This window comes from Acinonyx jubatus, chromosome E1, assembly GCF_027475565.1.
Source record: "Acinonyx jubatus isolate Ajub_Pintada_27869175 chromosome E1, VMU_Ajub_asm_v1.0, whole genome shotgun sequence".
NCBI lineage: Eukaryota > Metazoa > Chordata > Mammalia > Carnivora > Felidae > Acinonyx > Acinonyx jubatus.
The window spans coordinates 23,405,826-23,427,871 of NC_069397.1; the positions used below are offsets into that span (position 1 = coordinate 23,405,826).

Consider the following 22,046-nt stretch of genomic DNA (forward strand, 5'->3'; position numbering starts at 1 on the left):
GAGAGGCCACATGCTATAGAAATAAGCTGTTCAAGTCGAGGCTCCCTTGACCTACCTGCCAACGGTCACCACAAGTCACCCGACACTTGAGTGAGACCATTCAGCCCCACTTGAACTACTAGATGATGATATGCACAAATGACCCCAGGCAAGAGCAGAAGAACAACTGCCCAGACGAGGACAGTATCGTGAGCAAATGAAACAGTTGCTGTCCTAAGTAACCCACTGAGTTTTGCGGTGACTTGCTACATAGCAAAACAGCATAAAAGACATACGGGATACAGTGAGATGATCTAATATCATGCACTTGGAATCTCAGAAATGAGAGAGAATGGAACAGAAGCAATATTTGAAGAAATCATGGAGCAGAAACGATATTTGAAGAGATAATGGTTAAGAAGTATCCTGAAGTTATATAAAAGTTACTAAGCACAGATTTAAAAAATACTATGAGTCCCACAGCACAAATACAGAGAAAACCACATCTAAGATTATCAGAGTAAATCTGCTACCTCAATCCCCTAAAAAAAAGAGAGAGAAAAAGAAAATATTAAAGCAGCCGGAAAAAGATTGCTTTCAGAGGAGTAATGATTGATAGTGGACATCTCAGTAGAAACAGTGGAAGCCAGAAAACATTGGATTGTCTTTAAAGTGCTGAAAGAAGGTAACCACCAGTGTAGAATTTTGTATCTAGTGGCATTATGCTTCAAAACTGAAGATCAAAATCCTTCAACTACAACACCCTCTGTGATGTGATGTGAACCAAGAAAGCATCTAGTCTGGAGCCAGTTGTACATTTGGCTGTCTGGAGTTGATGGCAGTATTTTACCCTTTTGTGGGATTTGTGTGTGTGTCTTTTCAGACTATTTTGTTTTTCACTTTTGTAACACATTGGATGTTCATGTTTCATAGTCATCTATTAATATTGGTTATATAACTAAGAATTCAACATCTTAAAAATAGGTGAGGGCATGAACTATATTTTATTCTTTTTTTGTATTCCTGCTAATTAACATGGTCCCTGACACTTCTAGGCATCTGCCTGTTGAAATTGAAGTGCTTACACTTAAGAATTTGTTTTATTTCCTCTTCTAATATAGGTTCAAGCTGAAGTCCCTGGATCTCCTATATTTGTGATGAGACTAGCCAAACAATCCCGTCATCTGGAGGTACAGATTTTAGCAGATCAGTACGGCAATGCTATCTCTCTGTTTGGTCGTGACTGCTCTGTGCAGCGCAGGCATCAGAAGATTATTGAAGAAGCACCAGCTGCTATTGCTACTCCAGCAGTATTCGAACACATGGAACAGGTGTGTATATGAAAAGCTGTAATTTTTGTTTTCTTACACAGAACTACTACTCATTCAGTTCATAGGACTCCTACTCATTCAATTCGTACACTTGAGAATAGTGGAATTTCAAGTGGTTCTAGATAATTGCTAAGATTATATCCTTGTCCTAGAGGAAAAATAATCCTACTCTTTTCCCTCTAAACATTTCTGGCTCTAAATTAGTTAACACTTTTGATAAAAATGAGTGTACTGTTTCGAGTATGGGTAAAAAAGAGGAATGATTGGGGACAGTGAATTTTTTTTTTTTTTTAAGCAAGCTCATGATAAGCAGGTAGTTCCATTTTCTAGTTGATTATCTTTGAGTCTTCAGATGTCTTTATTCAGATCCATTATCTCTTAAAAGGTCTTCTGAGCATCTTAAAGTTTATATATTCTATATTTTTGTGTAGAAAAGAATTCTCAACAGTCTGCAAGGTTTCTTGGAAACAGTTGTAGTTTAGGGGTCTGAACATGGTCTTTTCTGGAATAGTGACTGAGTCTTTATCTTATTGGAAATATATTTTCCATCTCTTTTTTCCTGAATTCCAAACAAGCTAAATATATGGTCATCTGTTTTGGAAGTTTAATTCCTACATGTGTATGCATTAATTAAGAATTATTCTTTAACTGCTATGATAAGGAGGCCTCCAAAATACAGTGGCCTTTTTTTGTTTTGTTTTTGAGAGAGAAAGAGGTAGGGGGCAGGTAGGGGCAGAGGGAGAGAGAGAATCCTAAGCAGGGGGCTCAGTCTCATGACTGTGAGATCATGACCCAAGCCGAAATCAAGAGTCTGATGCTTACCCGACTGAGCCACTCAGGTACACTCAAATACAGTGACTTAAACAAGGTATAAATTGTCTTTCTCTCTCTACCATTATTGAGAGATGAGTTGGTACCAGGGATCCATTCTTACTGCTGCGTTGTTCACTAGGAAAGGGGTGAGCAACCTCCCTTGGTGAGCAAGCCAAATCCAACCTGCCAACTTTTTTTTAATGCATATTTATTTTGAGAGGAGGCAGGGGTGGGAGGAGAGAGAGAACAAATGCGGGAGGGGCAGAGGGAATCCCAAGCAGGCTCCTCATTGTCAGCATGAGCCGGACATGGGGCTCGATCCCATGAACTGCAAGATCATGACCTGAGCCGAAATCAGGAGTCAGACACTTAAACAATTGAGCCATCCAGGCGTCCCATAACCTGTTAACTTTTTTTGTAAATAAAAATTTAGTGGATCGCAGCCACATTAATTTATTTATGTTATAGCCCACAAAGCTGAAAATAATTATTATTTGGTCCTTTAATGAAAATGTTTGCCGACACTTGCCCTAGGGTGTTATTATCTTCATGATTAAAGCTTCTTCATAAGATTATGTTTATATTGTAGCTTGTGGGAGGGGGAGAGAAAGGACTTAGAGGGCAGGCACGTAAAAATGTGATTCAGAAGTTACCCATATTCTGCTCATATCCCATTGGACAAAATTCAGTTACACAATCACATCTACCTGTAGGGGGTGTCAGGAAGTGTGGTCACTATTACTAAATGACACAAAGAAAAATCACTGGAGAGCATTTAATAATCTGCCTCAGTCTGCTCCTCTGGCTACCTGTTATCCTTTCACACCCCTTTTCTCACTCTTAGAGCATATTTAGTCTTTCCCCAACAAAATCAGCCCAAAGTCCCATCCAGTTACTACATTCAGCCCAGAGTCCAGGATCTCTAAGAAATGTACAGTTCTCGCCATTAAATGTTCATGTGGTTTTTCATGGGCCAATGATCTAAAATTCAAGTTGTGTACCCCTTATTATTCTTCCCTGTAGCATATACCCAATATACAGTGGTGGAATATGAGCAGGATAAGTCCCACTTGGAAAAAAGGTAAAAAATATACATAATCGTTGGTCCATAGCAGTTATCAAATCCTTCTAGACAGGAATTATGATGAGGTATTAGAGTAATACCTCAGTTAGCCCCCTGGCTGCCTCTGGTTCTGCTCTCTGGAAGTAAATCCCTTATCCATCATCCCTGAAATACCTGTCTTTGTTCCCTGCAAAGTTCTTCCTCATTGAGGTTTCTCTGTGATTGGCCTTTGGAGACTATGCCTTCTTTGGCAGAGTTGGTGCAAGAGGAGAGCCACAAATATTACTCTAGTTATCAATCACAGGCTTTTCAAGGCCAGGTTTGTGGTGCGTTCAGAAATACAGTACCTTCAAAATTTAGTTTCTGGACTGTGTGCTTCCAGTCAGCTTCAGGTAAGAGTAACCACACCCTAAGATTTCTGGAGATAGTAACTTTTCCTCTAATAGTGAATCTTTGATACCGGGTTGCTTCAGGGTGAGAATCTAATCTGGTTTTGGGATATAAAAGTAGTTGATTTTTTTCACATTCTGACTTTTTCTAACTTTTTTTCTTAGACTTCGTGTGTTGTCAGTGTTCCAAGTTATTGTAGAAGACAGTTTATCAAGTGTTTTGTTATGCCTAACAGTGAGACCACAACCTTTTTAGTCTGCAATATTTGTTTCCTTGCTACCCACTACTCTTTTGCTAAGGTAGCATCGCCATGTTTGAATTTTTCTAAATAGTAGCATCTTATCTGAATTTTATAATTTCTGTATGGATTAGTATACAGGTTAAGTTGTTTAAAAAAGAGGTCCAAAAAATACAATGACTTAGATGAGATAGAAGTTTATTTTTCCTTCCTCTCATAATCTGAGGTAAGCTCTCCAGGGTTAGTAGGACAGTTCTACTTCCTGAGGCCATCTTGCAATTCAGGTTCTTTCTGTTTTGTTCTGCCATTCTTAGTGTGTTCTCATCTGCATGGTGGAAACTGGTGTGAACTATCATGATTACATTCCAGTCCACAGAAGGGGAAAAGCTAGGAATAGAGGACAAGTAGTTTCATTTCCAAAACCCGATTCAGTGCTTATGCATATTACTCACTAATGCTGATATTATATATGTCAAAACTGAGTCACTAACTAAAGAGAGGTTGAAGAGTATAGTCTTTAGCTGGACAGCCATGTTTCTAGGAAGATGACCAGGAATACTACAAACCAGGGCACACTGAATAGACTGTCACAATGTTTTATTGCCTGTATATACTTATACTGATAGGGTGAGGTTGCCTATGATGCCAGGTGAAAAACAGTTCTCCCCCGACTCTGGATTGAGTTTGGTACCCATGTCTAGGCACCTTGTGTAATAATCAGAGAGAGTGAAATTTACTCTTATGTGGCTAAAGACCTTTGGTGGCTCTTGTAAACAGTGGATATTTGAGTCAGGCTGTAGGGTCCACCAGCTGGTCAAGGTGAGACACTTATGTTGACTTGTATTTCCTCTTTGAGTGTGCGGTGAAACTTGCCAAAATGGTTGGTTATGTGAGTGCAGGGACCGTCGAATACCTCTACAGCCAGGATGGAAGCTTCTACTTTCTGGAACTGAACCCTCGGCTACAGGTGGAGCACCCTTGTACAGAGATGGTGGCTGATGTCAACCTCCCTGCAGCGCAACTCCAGGTGAGTCACCCTGATCTTGGCTGAGAGAGTTGCCTAGAGAAGTTCTGAATGTCAGAGATGCCTGAGAAACTGGTTTAACTGGTGTCTGATAAAGAGAAGCACCTCCTATCTGAGTCTCATCTAATGTTCATCTCCTGCTATATGGGTTGTGATGTGTGGGTTGGCTTTCCTGATGGGGTACAAATCTAGTAATACTATCATATTTTTTAGCCAGACACATGTGATAGAAACTGTCATAGCTTAGAAAGAAACTTTAAAAATAATATGCTTTATTTGATTATTTTAATTGGAAAAAACCCTTGTAATTGTCCTCTACTCCTTATTACTCATGTTCTATATTAAAGCAGTTCCACATCAGAGTGGTGGTTGAAGTTTCTCCTGGCAAGACTATGGCAGCACATTACTTTTATAATGTTTAAAGTGCTAGCTGTCAATGTTTTCTCCACTCATCCCAGGAAACAAGCATGAGGGAAGCAGTAATTAATGGCTAATGATGAGGTCTGATATTATTTGTATCTAATATGTTCTTTGCCCACATTGGGAGCTCCTTCTGGGTTTCCATTAAGGACCAAAGATTTATTTACTTTCTCCAGTGGTTTGTGTGAATAATTATGAAGTAGTTATGACACAGTTAGGACTTTTTAGCTGTCTGAACTTCTTGGATAGGCACTTACACGAACTCTTCCCATATATATTTTAATTCTGCTCCTTTAATGGAGAAATGCAATAGACACACACACACAACTTAGAGTTACCTATTTGATTATTGTAGAATACAGGTTACAATAGAAATAGAGTATTTTAGGTGAAGGTTACTAAAATGAAAAATCTTGTAGGTAATCTGATAGCCTCCACATTTTAAGGAAAGGAACTGTGAAAAATGAGTGATATGTTTCCTTTCAGATTGCCATGGGGATCCCTCTGTATAGAATCAAGGATATTCGTATGATGTATGGAGTATCTCCCTGGGGTGATGCTCCCATTGATTTTGAAAATTCTGCTCATGTTCCTTGCCCAAGGGGCCATGTTATTGCTGCTCGGATCACTAGTGAAAATCCAGATGAGGTAACCCATCACTTAAAAGGTTTATACTTTTTTTTTTCTATCTTGTGACTTCCTCTGGAGATGGAGATTTATAGAAGTCTCATCAGAGCAGACAAATAAGTGATCACTGCTCCCTTGGCCATTTAATCCAACTTTAGTCATTATGGAGTCCTTATTGGGTGGGTAGCACTGGATGTTGGCTCTCAAGCCTTTCTGATTTTTGTGCATCATTTCTGCTTTTGTGTATGATTAACACAGAGTCTAAACAGTGAATGAAGAGTGAACAGTATGTTCTCTTCCTTGGAAGTATAATATGGTTTCTCATATTCTTCATTCTCTAACAGGGTTTTAAGCCCAGCTCAGGAACAGTTCAGGAACTGAATTTCCGTAGCAATAAGAATGTTTGGGGTTATTTCAGTGTTGCTGCTGCAGGGGGCCTTCACGAATTTGCTGATTCTCAGTTTGGTCACTGCTTCTCCTGGGGAGAAAACAGAGAGGAAGCAATTTCGTGAGTATAATAACATTTGATTGCATTAAAAAAAATAAATTTGTTCTAATCTTCAGTGAATGTGTGATCATGGGAATGGAAATTGTCTGCTACAGAAGTACTGATACTGTTTTGGAGGAAATATATCTTCAGTTGTACTTGCGTTCATGTTTTGTTAAATTATGCAGTGTTTGGCAGATGTTTTTCTGTTTGTTCTGAGTCTTTTCAAGTATTCTTACTTTAAATATTTTTGATAAGTTTATAAAATTGATTGCTTTAAAGAAATATTTTTCCACAGAAACATTGTTTTGGTGGGGGAGGTAGATTCTTGACCAAGAGTTTGGTGTCATATAAAATCATAGGTGGGATCTGCTGTTTGTCATCAAAATAAAGGTATGGCTGTAAATGTCCTACAGTCATTTAAAATAATAAAGTTAAGGGTCCCTGGGTGGCTCAGTGGGTTAAGGGTCTTGATTTTTGGCTCAGGTCTTGAACTCATGGCCAATTGAGCATGAAGCCTGTTTAAGATTCTCTCTTTCTCCCTCTGCCCCTCCCCTGCTCTTTCTCTCTCAAAAAAAATTTTTTTTAATAAACATATATATATTTTACTTTTTTAAAAAGTTTATTCATTTATTTTTGAGAGAGGGAGAAAGTGTGAGCAAAGGAGGGCAGAAAGAGAGAGGGAAAGAGAGAGAATCCCAAGTAGGCTTCCACAGTTAGCACAGAGAGCCTGACACGGGGCTCGAGTCAATGAACCGTGAGATTATGACCTGAACTGAAGTCTGACTTTTAACCGACTAAGCCACCCAGGCACACAGCCCCTGCCAGTTTTTTTTTTTTTTTTTTTGAATAATAAAGTCAAACTGCTTGTTATGTAAAAACTATATAAGGGAACTATCCACATTGTTTATGAGACCTTAGTGTGCTATGACATATACACATAGCTTATACACATATGACTGCTATGTCATAAGTTATTAATATTCTATTAAACATAAATATTAAACATTAATTTTTATTATATTGTTAATTAAACATTAAAAAATACTACAAGCAATTCTGCTTTCCTAAAACAATAGGGCTCTAGGAAGTAATTGTAACACTTCAGATATTTTAGAGTATCAAAATTGAACTAGTTCTTTCTATTTTTTTTTAAGGTTTATTTTTGAGAGAGAGAGAGACAGAACGTGAGTGGGGGAGGGGCAGAGAGAGATGGAGACACAGAATATGAAACAGGCTCCAGGCTCCACACTATCAGCACAGAGCCTGATATGCGGCTCAGACTTATAAACTGTGAGATCATGACCTGAGCTGAAGTCAGACACTTAACCGTCTGAGCCACCCAGGTGCCTTAGTTCCTTCTATTTTTTAATGGTATATTTTCTTGAACCACCTATGTTTATAACCATTTCCTTGACCTTCGCTCTGTATCCATCCATAGGCTGAGTAGTCAATAGATATTTATTAATAATATCAGCTTTTTAATAATGTGTATACAGAAGTAGGGAACTCTTAATTTTTCTCTATTTTGTCTTCTACAGTTCTTCCCATTTATTCAAAACTATAAGTAAAGTTTTTCAAAATTAAAGCAATACTACCAGAAAAATTGTCTGCTATAAAGATGACTTTTTCTTTTGCAGCTATATTCTGCTTTACCAAAGTAAAGAAAGCTTACATTAGAGCTTGTAAAATTGGTGGCTTTCCAACTAGTCACAGCCACAGATGTGTTTTTATTGGCTTGCAGAGTGTTAATTTTTAAAAAATTGCCAATATTTAAAAATTGGGAAATTGAAATAAATATATGGATTTCTGCCTTCTCTTAAAAATGGGATGATAATGACAATACTGGTTTTATATTCTACTTGGCAAAAGTTTACTGAAGCTTTGTGTGGCTGCTGCTTTTAGAGGAAACATGAACTCTCTCACCCAGCCCCCATCCATTCTGCCTCACTCATTTACATTCCCAGAGTGGCCTCTATTGGTATTTAGGTTTAAAGTCTTGATTACGCAGAGACCACTGAGTATTTTCTATAGCACATGTCCTCTAATCTGGTTCAGAAGCCTTTGCTCCTTACCTCCTGACCTGCTGTGTACATTTCTCTATGGTGTGAAGCTAACTAGGTTAACTTCTAGCATATTAAAAATATGGTCTTTATAATAACCTTGCTTCTTGACAACATGCCAGAAGTTCATTCTTCAGCTCAGTTTGTTTCTTCTTTCTGCATAACATTAGATCTATATTCTTCAGCTTGGTGTTCATATTCTTATTTTCCAGAATAGCCTCAATCCCCATTTCAGCATTATTTCCCATAGATGGTCATCTAAATACCATGAGAACAGGGCCATGTTTATCTTATTGCTGCTGTATCCCCTGAACATAGTGTTTAGTAAATATTTGTTGAATAAATGGCTTTGTCACTAGTTCCTGTCCTCATACCTCAATCCTAATGTACCCTGAACACAACCCATGTTTTTGTCCCTCTTTCCCTTTGTTTTTGCCATTTCCTGTGTCCATTCATTCATTCATTACATTTATCAGATATTTTCTTAATATTTGTTGGTGATGGCAATATAATGAAGACACAAATAGAGTCTGTGTTCTAATGGGATGTTACAGTCCACAAGAAGACAGGCAATAAGCAACTAAACTCAATGTAGCAAGTGCTGTCTGTAATAGTGGGGTTACATAAATGCGTTATAGGAACATACAGCTGAGTCAGCTAACTCAGTCTGGGGAGACCAGGGACGGTTTCCCAGAAAGAAGTGACATCTAGACGGTTAAGAAGCATATAGGAATAAACCAGGCCAAGAGGGTGTAAAGAGGAGGATGGAGGTGGAAAACAGAAAAATGGTTTAGGCTGAGGGAATGCCTGGACCATTGGGATGATATTCCTATCACTGTCCTAATTCCACCTATACTTTTATCCCATGTCGGATTCCACGTGCCTCATGAAACCATAGGGAGGTGGATTTTCTCCCTTCTTAAAACTAGTCCAGCATTTTGCTTGTATTTCTACTGGTATTTATGATATTCTGCCATATATTTTGAAAGCAGTTATTGTATCTATATTCTCTCTCCCTTATGAGTCTAGTATGTGTCTTGAGTCTGTGAGATACCTAATTAACAACAAATTAAATATTTGTTGAAGTAAGGACCTGCCCTTTGCGAGACAGGCACTGGGCAGAAAGGTACAGGAAACGACTCACAGTATTTGAAATTTTGTTAAAATTAGATCATTTTTTAGGCCGCCTGGGTGGCTTGAGCGACCGACTTCAGCTCAGGTCATGATCTCACTGTGGGTTCAAGCCCCGCGTCAGGCTCTGTGCTGACAGCTCAGAGCCTGGATCCTGCTTCGGATTCTGTGTCTCCCGCTCTCTCTGCCCCTCCCCCATTCATGCTCTGTTTCTCTCTGTCTCAGAAATAAACAAACATTAAAAAAATTTTTTTTAATTAGATCATTTTGCACCTAATTGGGAAGTAACAAAAGTAATGAGCAATTCCTTCCACAGATGTCTAAAATGCAGCTTAAAAAAAAACCTCTCACATGCAGGGTCAGGCTGTTACCTGACTGTACCCAGCCTATTGTCTCGTTGTATGGAAACCTCATGAAGGTATTAGCATTAGAAAAAATGTATTGAACTATATACTTAAGTATATTTTATTCTGTGTCAAATATACTTTAATAAAATAAATAAGGTATAAGGAGGGGAGAATTATGCCCTAATCCTAGTTAGCTAGCAATAAATGAATAGAATGGTGGAAACTCAGTAAGTGAAAACTGAGGGTGGTTTGCACATAGTTTTTTCTGTACTCTACATAGTGAAAGGTGATATGCTGATGCTTTTATGGTAATATCAGTCCAAACTTTGTAAGTTTACTGACTTACAAAGTCCTGTCTGGAATGCACGTGAATGAACACAAGTAACATGTGCACCATCATTTGTTTGTGGAACTCCCTCTCCTCCCTCCTAAGACTGCAGAAGAATTGAAAGAATTCTTTAAAATGATTGAAAAACACTAAAACACTCATTGCTGAAACAGATCTGCTTCTGTTCTTCTCCCAGAAACATGGTGGTGGCTTTGAAGGAGCTATCTATTCGGGGTGACTTTCGAACTACAGTTGAATACCTCATCAAATTGCTGGAGACCGAGAGTTTTCAGCTGAATAGAATTGACACTGGCTGGCTAGACAGACTGATAGCAGAAAAAGTACAGGTGTGTATTTCCCCACTTGCCATACAACTTTTGGGATTGGGTTTTTATAGGGTTGTGGTGTGATCAGTCCATGTCACTAGAGAAAATTTATTTGATTCTAATGTAAATGATTGTTGATCTACTTGGTAAAATCCAGGAGTCAGTGTAATTTCAGCACCATCAGAGTTCTTGTGCTTGTGTTACACAGTCACTTTACGTGTTCTAGTATTATTTCCTAAAATATATTTGAGGAGAAGCGTCTAGAGATTGAAATATGTCTGTCCTCATTTGATGTTAAGTCTGCTTCAGAGTTACCCACTTTTATACATCTACCAAGTGCTGACGAGAGGGGTCTCATTTAAATCAGCAGTTACCCTTTGTTCCTGAGTCACTGGGCTATTCTAAATAAGATTTTGTATAGAATCATTAGATGCATCTAAATTATCTGAAGGTCCAAATTTTGATTATATACCATTTTTCTTTGAGATTATCAGTAGCCAGATACTTGTACCTTTTTGAATGGATTTGTTGATTTATTTTGAGAGAGAGAGAGAGAGAGAGAGAGAGAGCAGGAGAGAGAGAATCCCAAGCAGGCTCTGTGTTGTCAGCACAGAGCCGACACGAACTCCATCTCACAAATTGTGAGATCATGACCTGAGCTGACATCAAGAGTTGGATGCTTAACCGACTAAGCCACCCAGGCACCTCTTGAATTTATTTATGACAAAATCTTGTTTTTGAGCTCTTCTTTGATTGGTTCAGTGGAAATCTTAGGGAGAGTATAGAGAAAGATGTTTTTCATCTCTAATTAATTGAAGTCTCTATTCAAATTCTAAAAGTAAAACGTGTTTTCATCTCAAATATCAGTTGAACAATAAGGTTGTAGATTCTCAATGCTAGCTGTTTCTTCACAGCAAATTTGGATCTGATTTAAATTGAGGGGCCATGGTGCCAAGTGACTGCTTTTGACCTGCCCTTTTTTTCTTTCTTTTAGGCAGAGCGACCTGATACCATGTTGGGAGTTGTGTGTGGGGCTCTCCACGTGGCGGATGTGAGCCTACGGAATAGCATCTCTAACTTCCTTCATTCCTTAGAAAGGTAGGCTTTGTTTCTCAAAGGCAAGCCAACCAGTGGTCCTGGTTCAAAAATCCATTTATTCTTCTCTCTATCCCTGGCAGCTCGTGAGTGGTACCTATTATTCAGTGATGATGGAGGCGAGGGCGAGAAAAGTTGTGGGAGTTTTCATGGCAAATTATTTTGGGACTCTAACTTCAGATTTTAGGAATTAACTTATCCAGAGTTAGAATGGGTTGCTTTTTAAAAACAAATCCAGCTGAAGTAAGCATTCTCTCCTGTACAAGTATCAAATGTTTCCAAATCCCCCCTCCCCCCCCCCCCCCCCCCCCCCGCCCAGGGATGAAAATCTGGTATTTCCCACTAGCATTGAACCCTAAATATTTCATATATTACCTGCAACACCTTTCAGGAATTTGTAATTGAGACTGATATTCAGGATGACCTTATGAGTCTTTCAAGTAGAGAATCAGACTGTATGGAGCTCAACTAATTTCTAACTCTGGCTCTGGACATGAGGCTCTGCCTTTGAGTCCTTGGAGGAATGGTCCAAGGGGCTAATCATTTTAAAGCACTTTAATCATAGGCACTGTGTTTCCTTCTATGTTATTAGACTTCTATCAGCTTTCTTTTAAGGTGTCTGAAAGGGAGAAACAAAATTGTCACAATTGAACTGAGATTGCAGTTATTCAAGTCTTAATGATAAATATCTTTCATTGTGTTGCTTTCATGCACTAAAACCTTCAGCAGCTCACATTACCCTTGTGTATTAAATCTAAATCCTTCAGTGTGACTTTCAACTCCCTATATACTTTGGCCCCTTTCTACCAGTCCAGTTTTGCAACATGCAATCTCATGTTCCTCAACATGCAATCTTTAATCTAGTTAAATGGTTTCCTTACTAGTGTACAAATGTGTCATACATAAAATCTCCTCTGCAAGCTTCCCTCCACCTTTTTAATGCTAGTTATTTTTTATTTATTTTTAAAACCTGTATTTTGAAATAATTTGATTTAGAGTGGCATGAATAGTACAAATAACCTCTTTATATTTGCACAGATTCATCAGTTATTTACCTCTTGCCTCACTTGCTTTATCACTCCCTTTTTCTGTTGTCAAAAATCTTTCTTGATAATATTTCCCTCCTTGGCAATGTCCTTCCCTTTCCCCTGAACCCAGCCATGGCCTATTGCCCTTTTTTTTTTTCTTTTACTACCCCAAATGAAGTCCCAGTTGATAAGAGCAGATGGGGGTTGATTGTAGTGGAGCATTTATCTTTTATTAAGTTTTAATTTTATTTATTTATAATAACCAGTAATATATTCACATGGTTCAAAACTCAAAAGGCACAAAAAAGGTAGATAGTGAAAAGTTTCCTTCTTAGGTCTGTTCTTTGACCACCTAGTTTTTTTCTCTGTAGTCAACCCATGTTACCAGTTTTTTCTGTGATGTTCCAGACATATTATAAATATATATAAGCATATACACGTAATATTTGTTTCATCCCACCCCCTATTTTTTTTAATGTTTATTTATTTTTGAGAGAACGAGAGTATGTGTAAGCTGGGGAGGGTCAGAGAAAGGGGGGACAGGATCTGAAGCAGGCTCCACGCTGTTAGCAGAGCCCAATATGGGGCTCGAACTCACAAACTGTGAGATCATGACCTGAGCCGAAGTCAGATGCTTAACCAACTGAGGCACCCAGGAGCCCCCTCAACCCCCTGTTTTTTAAAAACACAAATAGTAGCATACTCTGAAACTGTTCACAATTTCACTTACCCTTTTCATTTAATGGTATAATTTGGAGGGTAGTTCATATTAGTACATAAATGTTTTCATCTTTTTGATGGCTGTATAATATTTCATTATAAGGCTTTTTCATAATTCATGTATCAGTTGCTTACTGATGGTCCTTTAGGTTGCTTCTGGTGTTGATGTTCTAGGAAGTGCTACAATTAATAACCTTTGAGATTTCCTTATGAACTTCTGGAACTTTCTAGGAGTAGATGTGTCTCACATTGTTGTTCTTTCAGGGGTCAAGTTCTTCCTGCTCATACGCTTCTGAATACAGTAGATGTTGAACTTATCTATGAGGGAGTCAAATATGTACTTAAGGTATGCTGAACCCAATTGAAGACTACACTTTACTTTTTGTCTTTCTTTGTTAGCTTGTTTTCTTTAAAGGTCAAGATATGGGGGAAATGTTTGGTTTACTGCAGGATAGGGTATTAGTGAAATTACAGTCATTTGTGTCAGTGTTTTAGTGCCCTTCAATGTGACATATGCAGCCAAGAGATCAGGAGTCAGAGAATAACCAGACTAGGGAAAAGCGTCTAGGGTCACCCTATGAGCTTGCAACAGGGCTGAGTCATGCCCACAGATACTGATGCTAAGAGCACCTTCCTCTCTGACAGAGCTTTCTTACCTATATCTTTAAGGTACTGAAATTTTGTCTGGGGTTCCACCTGGAAGGGACACACTGACTTGTCCCTTCTGGTTCTCATTCCCAACAGGTGACTCGACAGTCCCCCAACTCGTATGTGGTGATCATGAACGGCTCATGTGTAGAAGTAGATGTGCATCGGCTGAGTGATGGAGGGCTGCTCCTATCCTATGATGGCAGCAGTTATACCACATACATGAAGGAGGAAGTGGATAGGTAAGGGACTGTGTGAGGTCCATTTGCTGGTCATTGTATCAACCTTTCCTCTCAGTAGTCACCAGCTCTGGGGATTTTTCAGGGCCTATTTGCGTGTTCTTTTTTAAATAAAAAAGAATAGTACATGTACTTAACAAAGATTTCAAGAGTACAAAAGTGTTTATTTCCAGTTAAAAACACTGTTTCTCTGCCACTCCGATGTGAGTAGAGAATGAAAAATAAGTTCTCATCTTTTCAATCAACCACTGTTAACAGTTTATTTTTGCAGAAATTTTATGTGGATATATAATTTTTATATATGTACATACTGTGTTTTTCTTTTGCATACATTCACAAGTAAAAATAACCTTTAGATACTGTTCTGCACTTTCTTTTTTTCCTTTAACAGCTATCATAGACCGTTCAACACCAGTTATTCAACGTTAGTGCGACAGTTTCATGAATTAACATATGTAAAGTGCTTAAAACATTGCCTGGGGCATAATAAGCATTCAAGAAATTATTAGTTGTTATTAGTTGTTAGTTATTATATCATCATCATCTTCATGTTCTTTTTTTAAAATAGAGTTGTCTATTCTTTTCAATGGTCATATAATATTCCATTATACAGATGTACCATAATTTGACCCTTATTGAAGGAGATTTTGTCTGTGTGCATTGTCAGCAAAGATGGGATGAATGTTCTGTTTTCCTGTGTGTATACAGAATAAAGTTTCCAGTTTGAGGAAGGAGGGTTGTGGGTTTTTTGTTGTGTTTTTGTTTTATTTCAGATTGACATTATTCTGACATTCTCCTTTACAACCCAAGGTGCTTTATTTATTGGCTTACATACTCCTACTTACCTCCTAGATATCGTATCACAATTGGCAATAAGACCTGTGTGTTTGAGAAGGAAAATGACCCTTCAGTGATGCGCTCACCTTCTGCTGGGAAGTTAATCCAGTATATTGTGGAGGATGGAGGCCATGTGTTTTCTGGCCAGTGCTATGCTGAGATTGAGGTCAGTGTGGCGGTGGGCCTCTCAGGGCATGGGCGGGTGGGGGGAAGGTGGGGAAAGCATCTGCTGGGATGGACTAGGACTGAAGAGTAACAGAAAAGAAAAGGAAAGTAAAGAGCATCAGTTGGTTTAATTGGCTTATGAACATGATTTTAAAAACAAATAAAAAGCTCACAGTTTTTCTCGGACAGATGAGGAATCTCTTGCTCCAAAGATAGATACTGGGCAACAACAGTGCTTACCGGTTGGTTATAAAGAAAAAAAAATAAAGATAGGTGGAGTGGGGCCACAAAACAGACAAGTAATGAAATATGAATTCCGAGAGAGTTAAGCACAGAGTGCAGGGGGGTCACTTAACCCAAATTGGGGTGCAGCTGGTGGATGTGGTGGATAGTAGGGGAGGACCTCCTGAAAGAGAGGGGACTTTGAGCTTACTTTTAAAAGATGGATAGTTGGGGCACCTGGGTGGCTCAGTCAGTTGAGCATCCGACTTCGGCTGAGGTCATGATCTTGTGGTTCATGAGTTCAAGCCCCATGTTGGGCTCCCTGCTGTCAGCACAGAGCCCACTTCATATCCTCTGTCCCTTCTCTCTCTGCGCCTCCCCCACTTATGTTCTCTCTCTCAAAAATAAAGAAACATTAAAAAAATCTTTAGGGGTGCCTGGGTGGCTCAGTCTGTTAAGCATCTGACTCTTGATTTCAGCTCAGGTCATGATCTTGCAGTTTGTGGGTTCAAGCCCTGCATCAGGCTTTGTGCTGATGGTGCAGAACCTGCTTGGGATTCCCTCTCTCTGTTCTCTCTCTCTCTCAAAATAAATAAACTTAAAATAAATAGAAAATTCTTTAAAAGGTAGATAGTAATATACGAGGTGAAGAAGGGCAGGACAAATGTTTAAAGGGAAGAACGGTGTGTACAAAGGCACAGAAGAGAGTATAGTATATTTAGGGAACTGCAAGTACATCGATATTGCTTGAGAATTGGCTAAGGTTTAATGGGAAGTGCCAAGCAAACATGCCAAGTAAGTCATCATAACTTGAGATCATGAAGGACCTTATGAGACACACTAAGACGTTTAGGTTCCCCTGGAGGCAGTGAGGAGTCATAAAAGGATTTTACATAGACAACGGATACAACAAGATATGGGCTGTAGAATGATTGTATTTAGTGACCTCGTTGGAGATGTATAGAGGATAGGGAATTCTGTTGGGAGGTTTTTCAAGTACTCTAGAACAGGTACGATGAGGGCCTAAACCAAAGACATGGTTGGAGAGGAAGATTTTTGAGAAGTTTGACAGGGCTTGGTAATTGGTAGATAAGGGAGAAAGAAGAGTAAAGAATGACCCTCAGATTTTGGCATGGGTATCTTTGGTTGACAGACCAACACCTAGATCATGGGTATAAGGAGGCTGAACTGTTAATCAAGTCTAAGTATAAAACAAGTAAAACACAAACTATGGCAAAATCAATTTAAACATTAGAAACAAGAAATGTTGGTAGCTGTCATTAATCCCTAAAGCTAGGTCCTGAGATTTTCTAATTGCCCTCCTTCTACTTTGTTGGAGATTTCAAGGTTCTCATTATTCTGGATGGAATTAGAGATAGTGTTAGATAGGTAGACTTAGACGTTGAAGGGAAAACTAGCTTCTTTAAATCATTCATTGTAAAGAGAGTCTAAGCTGTAATTTTATTTATTTTTTGTTACAGGTGATGAAGATGGTAATGACCTTAACAGCAGCAGAGTCTGGTTGTATCCATTATGTCAAACGGCCTGGAGCAGCTCTTGACCCTGGCTGTGTGATAGCCAAAATGCAGTTAGACAACCCCAGCAAGGTCCAACAGGTAAGTAGGAGGGTACTTTTAATATTGCTCTCTAAGAGTTGATTACATGGTAGGGGTAGTTTGGAGGGGCAGATGATTTCAATGCGTAGTTTGCTAGTTTTTTCTTATGCTCCCCCCCCCCCCCCCCCCGATCTCATGCCTTGTGTTTGTGCCTATAGCATTATGGAACTAGATTTTGCAGAAATTACTATGATACTAAGATTCTATGATTTCCTCTGATGATTCTTCCATTGATTTCTCTCCTTGTAGCTGGGTATGGTAAAGAGATGTCTTGGTTTTGAATGATGACTCTAAGTTGCAGTGTGTATGTGTAACCTGACTAAAAGGTAGTGGGTGACTTGATCTCTCATTGGGGTTGACAGGCTGAGCTTCACACAGGTAGTCTGCCACGGATCCAGAGCACAGCACTGAGAGGCGAGAAGCTCCATCGAGTGTTCCATTATGTCCTGGATAATCTGGTCAACGTAATGAATGGATACTGCCTTCCAGATCCTTTTTTTAGTAGCAGGGTATGAATCACTTCTCTTGGGGAAAGGGTGTACAAATAGGGTACTGTTCTCCAAGATAGTTTAAAAATCACACAAGGATTTTTTTAGAGGGAGGAAAAGAAAGCTGTTTGGCCTGAAACTCTCTCACCTTTAGTTGTGGGATGTGGAGTCTTTAAATCCTTGCTGCTTATCTGTGTCATTGACTTCACATTTAATTGGGATTTAAACCAGAGAATGAGGGCAGAGTTAGATGCCTATATTATAGTTTCATAGTAAATACTGCATGATACTGAATCCAGATATATCACTTTATTTTGGAGATGGTTTTAATTTTGTGTGGATCTTATTTCCTTCTCAGGTAAAAGACTGGGTAGAGCGGTTGATGAAGACCCTCAGAGATCCCTCCTTGCCTCTCCTAGAATTGCAAGATATCATGACCAGTGTCTCTGGCCGTATTCCCCCGAATGTGGAGAAGTCTATCAAGAAGGAAATGGCTCAGTATGCCAGCAACATCACATCAGTCCTCTGTCAGTTTCCCAGCCAGCAGGTATTTATAGAGTTACATTTCTCTACTAGCTACCAGTTCTGGAGTTCATGTTGTGGGATTCCTTCCTGCTTGGATCCTCTGTCTGGATGTTGTGCTTTTGCAGTCTTAAGTATTGTGCCCTTCACAAATGTGTCTCAGGATATAAGCCCAATAAAATACTATATGTGAAGTGTAAAAGTATTTGTGATTATAAGAAAAAATCTTTTACTTAATAGAGGTTTATTCTTGGGCCTATGCCCTAATTAGAGGAATTTTGTGAATTTAAAGTGGAGGGATATTTGTAGTTTTATTAGCAGCAACTTCTTACTACCCCAGCAGCATGCTTATTTTTTGCCTGTGAAGCTAATTTACATGTAGAGAGTTAAGGTAGGCAAGTGAGGAATAAAGTTTGAACCTTGACTGTAAACATATCTTGCCTGTCAAGGGCTTCTGGTAGGATGGTAGCTTTTGTGTTACACTCATTAGTTCATCTAGGAAAGTGTGAAAAGAAATAAAAGTTGCTTGCTTATTTAACACAAGCCTCTAAACTATGCCCAGTAACTTCTAGCTGCTCCCAGCATGTGAAAGATGGAAATTTTTGTGTTATAATTAAGATTACTGGTGGTGATGCTACACAGGCTAATGCTTTAGGTCTCTTTGTTGGGTTTGGCTTCATTTTTTTCCTCTTTCTTCTTTAGATTGCCAACATCCTAGATAGCCATGCAGCTACATTGAACCGGAAATCTGAACGGGAAGTTTTCTTCATGAACACTCAGAGCATTGTCCAGCTGGTACAGAGGTAAAGTTAATGTGATTCCCAGGATACACAGGATTCCCAGACCTGTTCATACCCATACCTTCCTTTATTCTAAGTACGCACCAAGAGATTTATCTCAGGTTTGACTTATTAGAAAGCACTTGTGTCTTGGGAAATATAGGTATTTTCTAAATACCTTAGGTATCTAAATATCTTAGGACTGTGAGCTAAAATATTTCTGATGACTTTTGTGTTCTCCATCTTTCTGTAAATTATTAAAGCATAGAAATGTCATTGCTTTTTTTTCCTGGTAATTTTGATGAAACTCTTAATTTTTCTTCTGGCACAAGCCCAAGTAAGACATTCATTCTTCTTAGCTTCCATAGCCAACTATTGGACTGAAGGAACATTCACAGAACATTTTCAACTCTAAGATGCTCATAAATTTTTCAGATATCCCTGAGCCATTTCAGGAGTATAATGATCATTTCTACGTAGCAGTGGGAACTGAACCAGGGTGTTGTTCAGTAGGGCTGTCAAGTGGTTTTTGGTTTTGTTTTGTTCTCCTTTTTTTCTTTCCTTTTATATAAAACAAAAAACCCCACAAAAACTCTTGTCTATAGGTAGATTTCTGAGGCTTAGAATTTAAGCTCTGGGCTTATTTAAATAGTCTGTTATTCTAATAGTATTAGCCTGTCAGGTTTTTCAGTGGACATTTTTTCTGCTTGCCTAGGTACCGAAGTGGCATCCGAGGCCACATGAAGGCTGTTGTGATGGATCTGCTACGGCAGTACCTGCGAGTAGAGACACAGTTCCAGAATGGTAAACCTCTTCCTGAGGACTCTGTTTCTGAGAAAGCTTCCTTGTAGGACTGTGCAGCAGCAGAGCCAGTTCATCCTGTCACTAACACCTATCATTAACAAACTCTTGCCCTGTCACCACTTTCTTAAAAACTAAACCTCCCTGTCCCACTAGTGCCAAAGAAAGAACAACAAAGACAGCTTGATGAGATTGTGAATCTGGTGTGCCTTCTGGGAAGGGGCTGAGATAATTTTTCTAGTAGAGATTAGTATTCCCTGTTGATGTCTTCTTGACCTTGTTTAGTGAGAGTTGGTTGAGTCATGACCAGGCTGAAATTGAAAAACTGTATCTGAAGAGCTTGCCTCTTGGCAGCTAATCCACGGATTGAACCGCAGACATGTGAAAAAGGCTCAGATTTTCCAGTACTATTCAGTGTATCATTTAGGTGGAATTTATCCCTGGCTTTCTCTGAAGAGCTTCATTAAATGATGTATGAAGTCTCTAAATGTGAAATACCTCTAGGTAGGATTTTAAAAGCTACATACTGCTGATATTGCTTCCTGCCACAAGGTGGCAGTGAAACATCATAATTAGAAATATTACTTAACATCTTCCATATTTTGCTTCCTTTTGCATCTTTTAAAGGACGGCTGTGCCACTCATAACCAGCAAAAATCCTCAAGTAAATATTAGCAAACCAAATCCATCAGTGTATATACAAAATAACACATCACAACCAAATTGTCTTTATCCTACTAATGCAAGCTTGATTAATATTGGAAAAACCAACTAATGTGATTTATTATCTAAGGGATTCAAAGAGGAAAAAACATGGTCACCTAAAGATATGGGGGAAAAATATTTGACAAAATTTAATATTCATTCATGAGAAACTCTTGGCAAATGAAGAATAAGATGGAACTTCTTTAAACATATAAAGTTTCCCCACCAAAAAATCTGTAGGGTACCTCATGCATAATAGTAAAATTGAAAGCATTGTTGAGAGCATTCTCTTTAAGACAGGAATAAGACGAGGGCACCTGCTCTCACTGCTTCTATTCAGCATCATACTGGATGTCATAGCCAGTGCAATAAGATAAAAAGAATTAAAAGGTGTGAGGACTGGAAAGGAGTAAGGAAATAAATCTGCCACTGTTATATGTATGATATCTACCTGGAAAAGCTCAAAGAATCCACATATTTATTGTTGGAATTAAAGTCTAAAAAGGTTGTTGAATACAAAATTCAAATGTATATTGAATTTTGTGTGTCTTTATAGTACAATTGTTTAGAAAAGCAGTTTAGAAAAATACGGCATTTAAAATAGCAACCCAAAATATGGAACACTAAAGAATAAGTCTAATAAAAAATGTACAAGCCTTTTTTGAAGAAAATTATGAGTGAACAGTAATGAAGATCTAAATAAGTATCATGGTCTTAGATTGGAGTGTACACCTGCAAAGTATTGATTCTCCTGGAATTCATCTGCAGATTCACTGATGTTCAGTAAAAATCCTAGTAGGGTATCTTCATGGAATTTTTCAAGCTAATTCTAAAATTTATATGAAAGGAAAGTCTGAAAATAACCAGGATACTTCTTTTTTTTTTAATTTTATTTATTTTTTAATATTTATTCACTTTTGAGAGACAGAAACAGAACATGAGCAGGGGAGAGGCAGAGAGGGAGGGGGACACATAATCCGAAGCAGGCTCCAGGCTCTGAGCTGTCAGCACAGAGCCGATGCAGGGCTTGAACTCACAAACTGTGAGATCATGACCTGAGCGGAAGTCAGACGCTCAACCGACTGAGCCACCCAGGCGCCCCTAACCAGGATACTTCTAAAGAAATACAAGGTGGAGGGATTTTCCAGTGAAATATCAAGGTTTAATCTAAAGCCTTATTAATGAAGAGATGTGATATTGGTATAGGGAAAAGTTAATAGACCAATGAAACATAGTAGCCCAGAAACAGATCCATCCACATATATATGAAAGTTTACATTATAACAGAACAGGCATTTAGATCATGAGGAAAGGATAGACTTCTTTCTCATTAAATGATACTACTACAATGGCTTATTTATTTCCAAAACCAAAAAAAGAAATTGGATCTCTATCTTAAACTGTATGCACAGAAGTCAATTCCAGATGAATTAAAGACTTAAACATGTTCTAAAGAGGCAAAACTACTAAATTTTTAAGAGAATAGCCGTATGACCTCACGGTAGGGAAGGATTTGTCATGGAAGACACACATCTAGTGTAAACCACACGTCTAGTGTAAACTAGAAAGGAAAAGGCTGATGAAAAGATGCCATAAAGAGACTGAAAACATAAG

The 22,046-nt window shown here is 38.6% G+C and overlaps 1 protein-coding gene across 19 annotated transcripts in view; it reads left to right on the forward strand.

The window, feature by feature from the left end:
* Positions 1-22,046, forward strand: part of ACACA (acetyl-CoA carboxylase alpha) — a 279,058-nt gene that overhangs the window by 103,758 nt on the left and 153,254 nt on the right. For all 19 annotated transcript variants that reach the window (XM_015078426.3, XM_053212303.1, XM_027034321.2 and 16 more), the window contains 14 exons: positions 1,101-1,310; positions 4,671-4,841; positions 5,745-5,906; positions 6,230-6,393; positions 10,438-10,588; positions 11,562-11,665; positions 13,675-13,756; positions 14,155-14,300; positions 15,150-15,300; positions 17,003-17,137; positions 17,500-17,646; positions 17,984-18,172; positions 18,850-18,950; positions 19,642-19,730. In XM_015078426.3, coding sequence (XP_014933912.2) covers positions 1,101-1,310; positions 4,671-4,841; positions 5,745-5,906; positions 6,230-6,393; positions 10,438-10,588; positions 11,562-11,665; positions 13,675-13,756; positions 14,155-14,300; positions 15,150-15,300; positions 17,003-17,137; positions 17,500-17,646; positions 17,984-18,172; positions 18,850-18,950; positions 19,642-19,730 — 2,002 coding nt within the window. The remainder of the gene's footprint in view (positions 1-1,100; positions 1,311-4,670; positions 4,842-5,744; positions 5,907-6,229; positions 6,394-10,437; positions 10,589-11,561; positions 11,666-13,674; positions 13,757-14,154; positions 14,301-15,149; positions 15,301-17,002; positions 17,138-17,499; positions 17,647-17,983; positions 18,173-18,849; positions 18,951-19,641; positions 19,731-22,046) is intronic.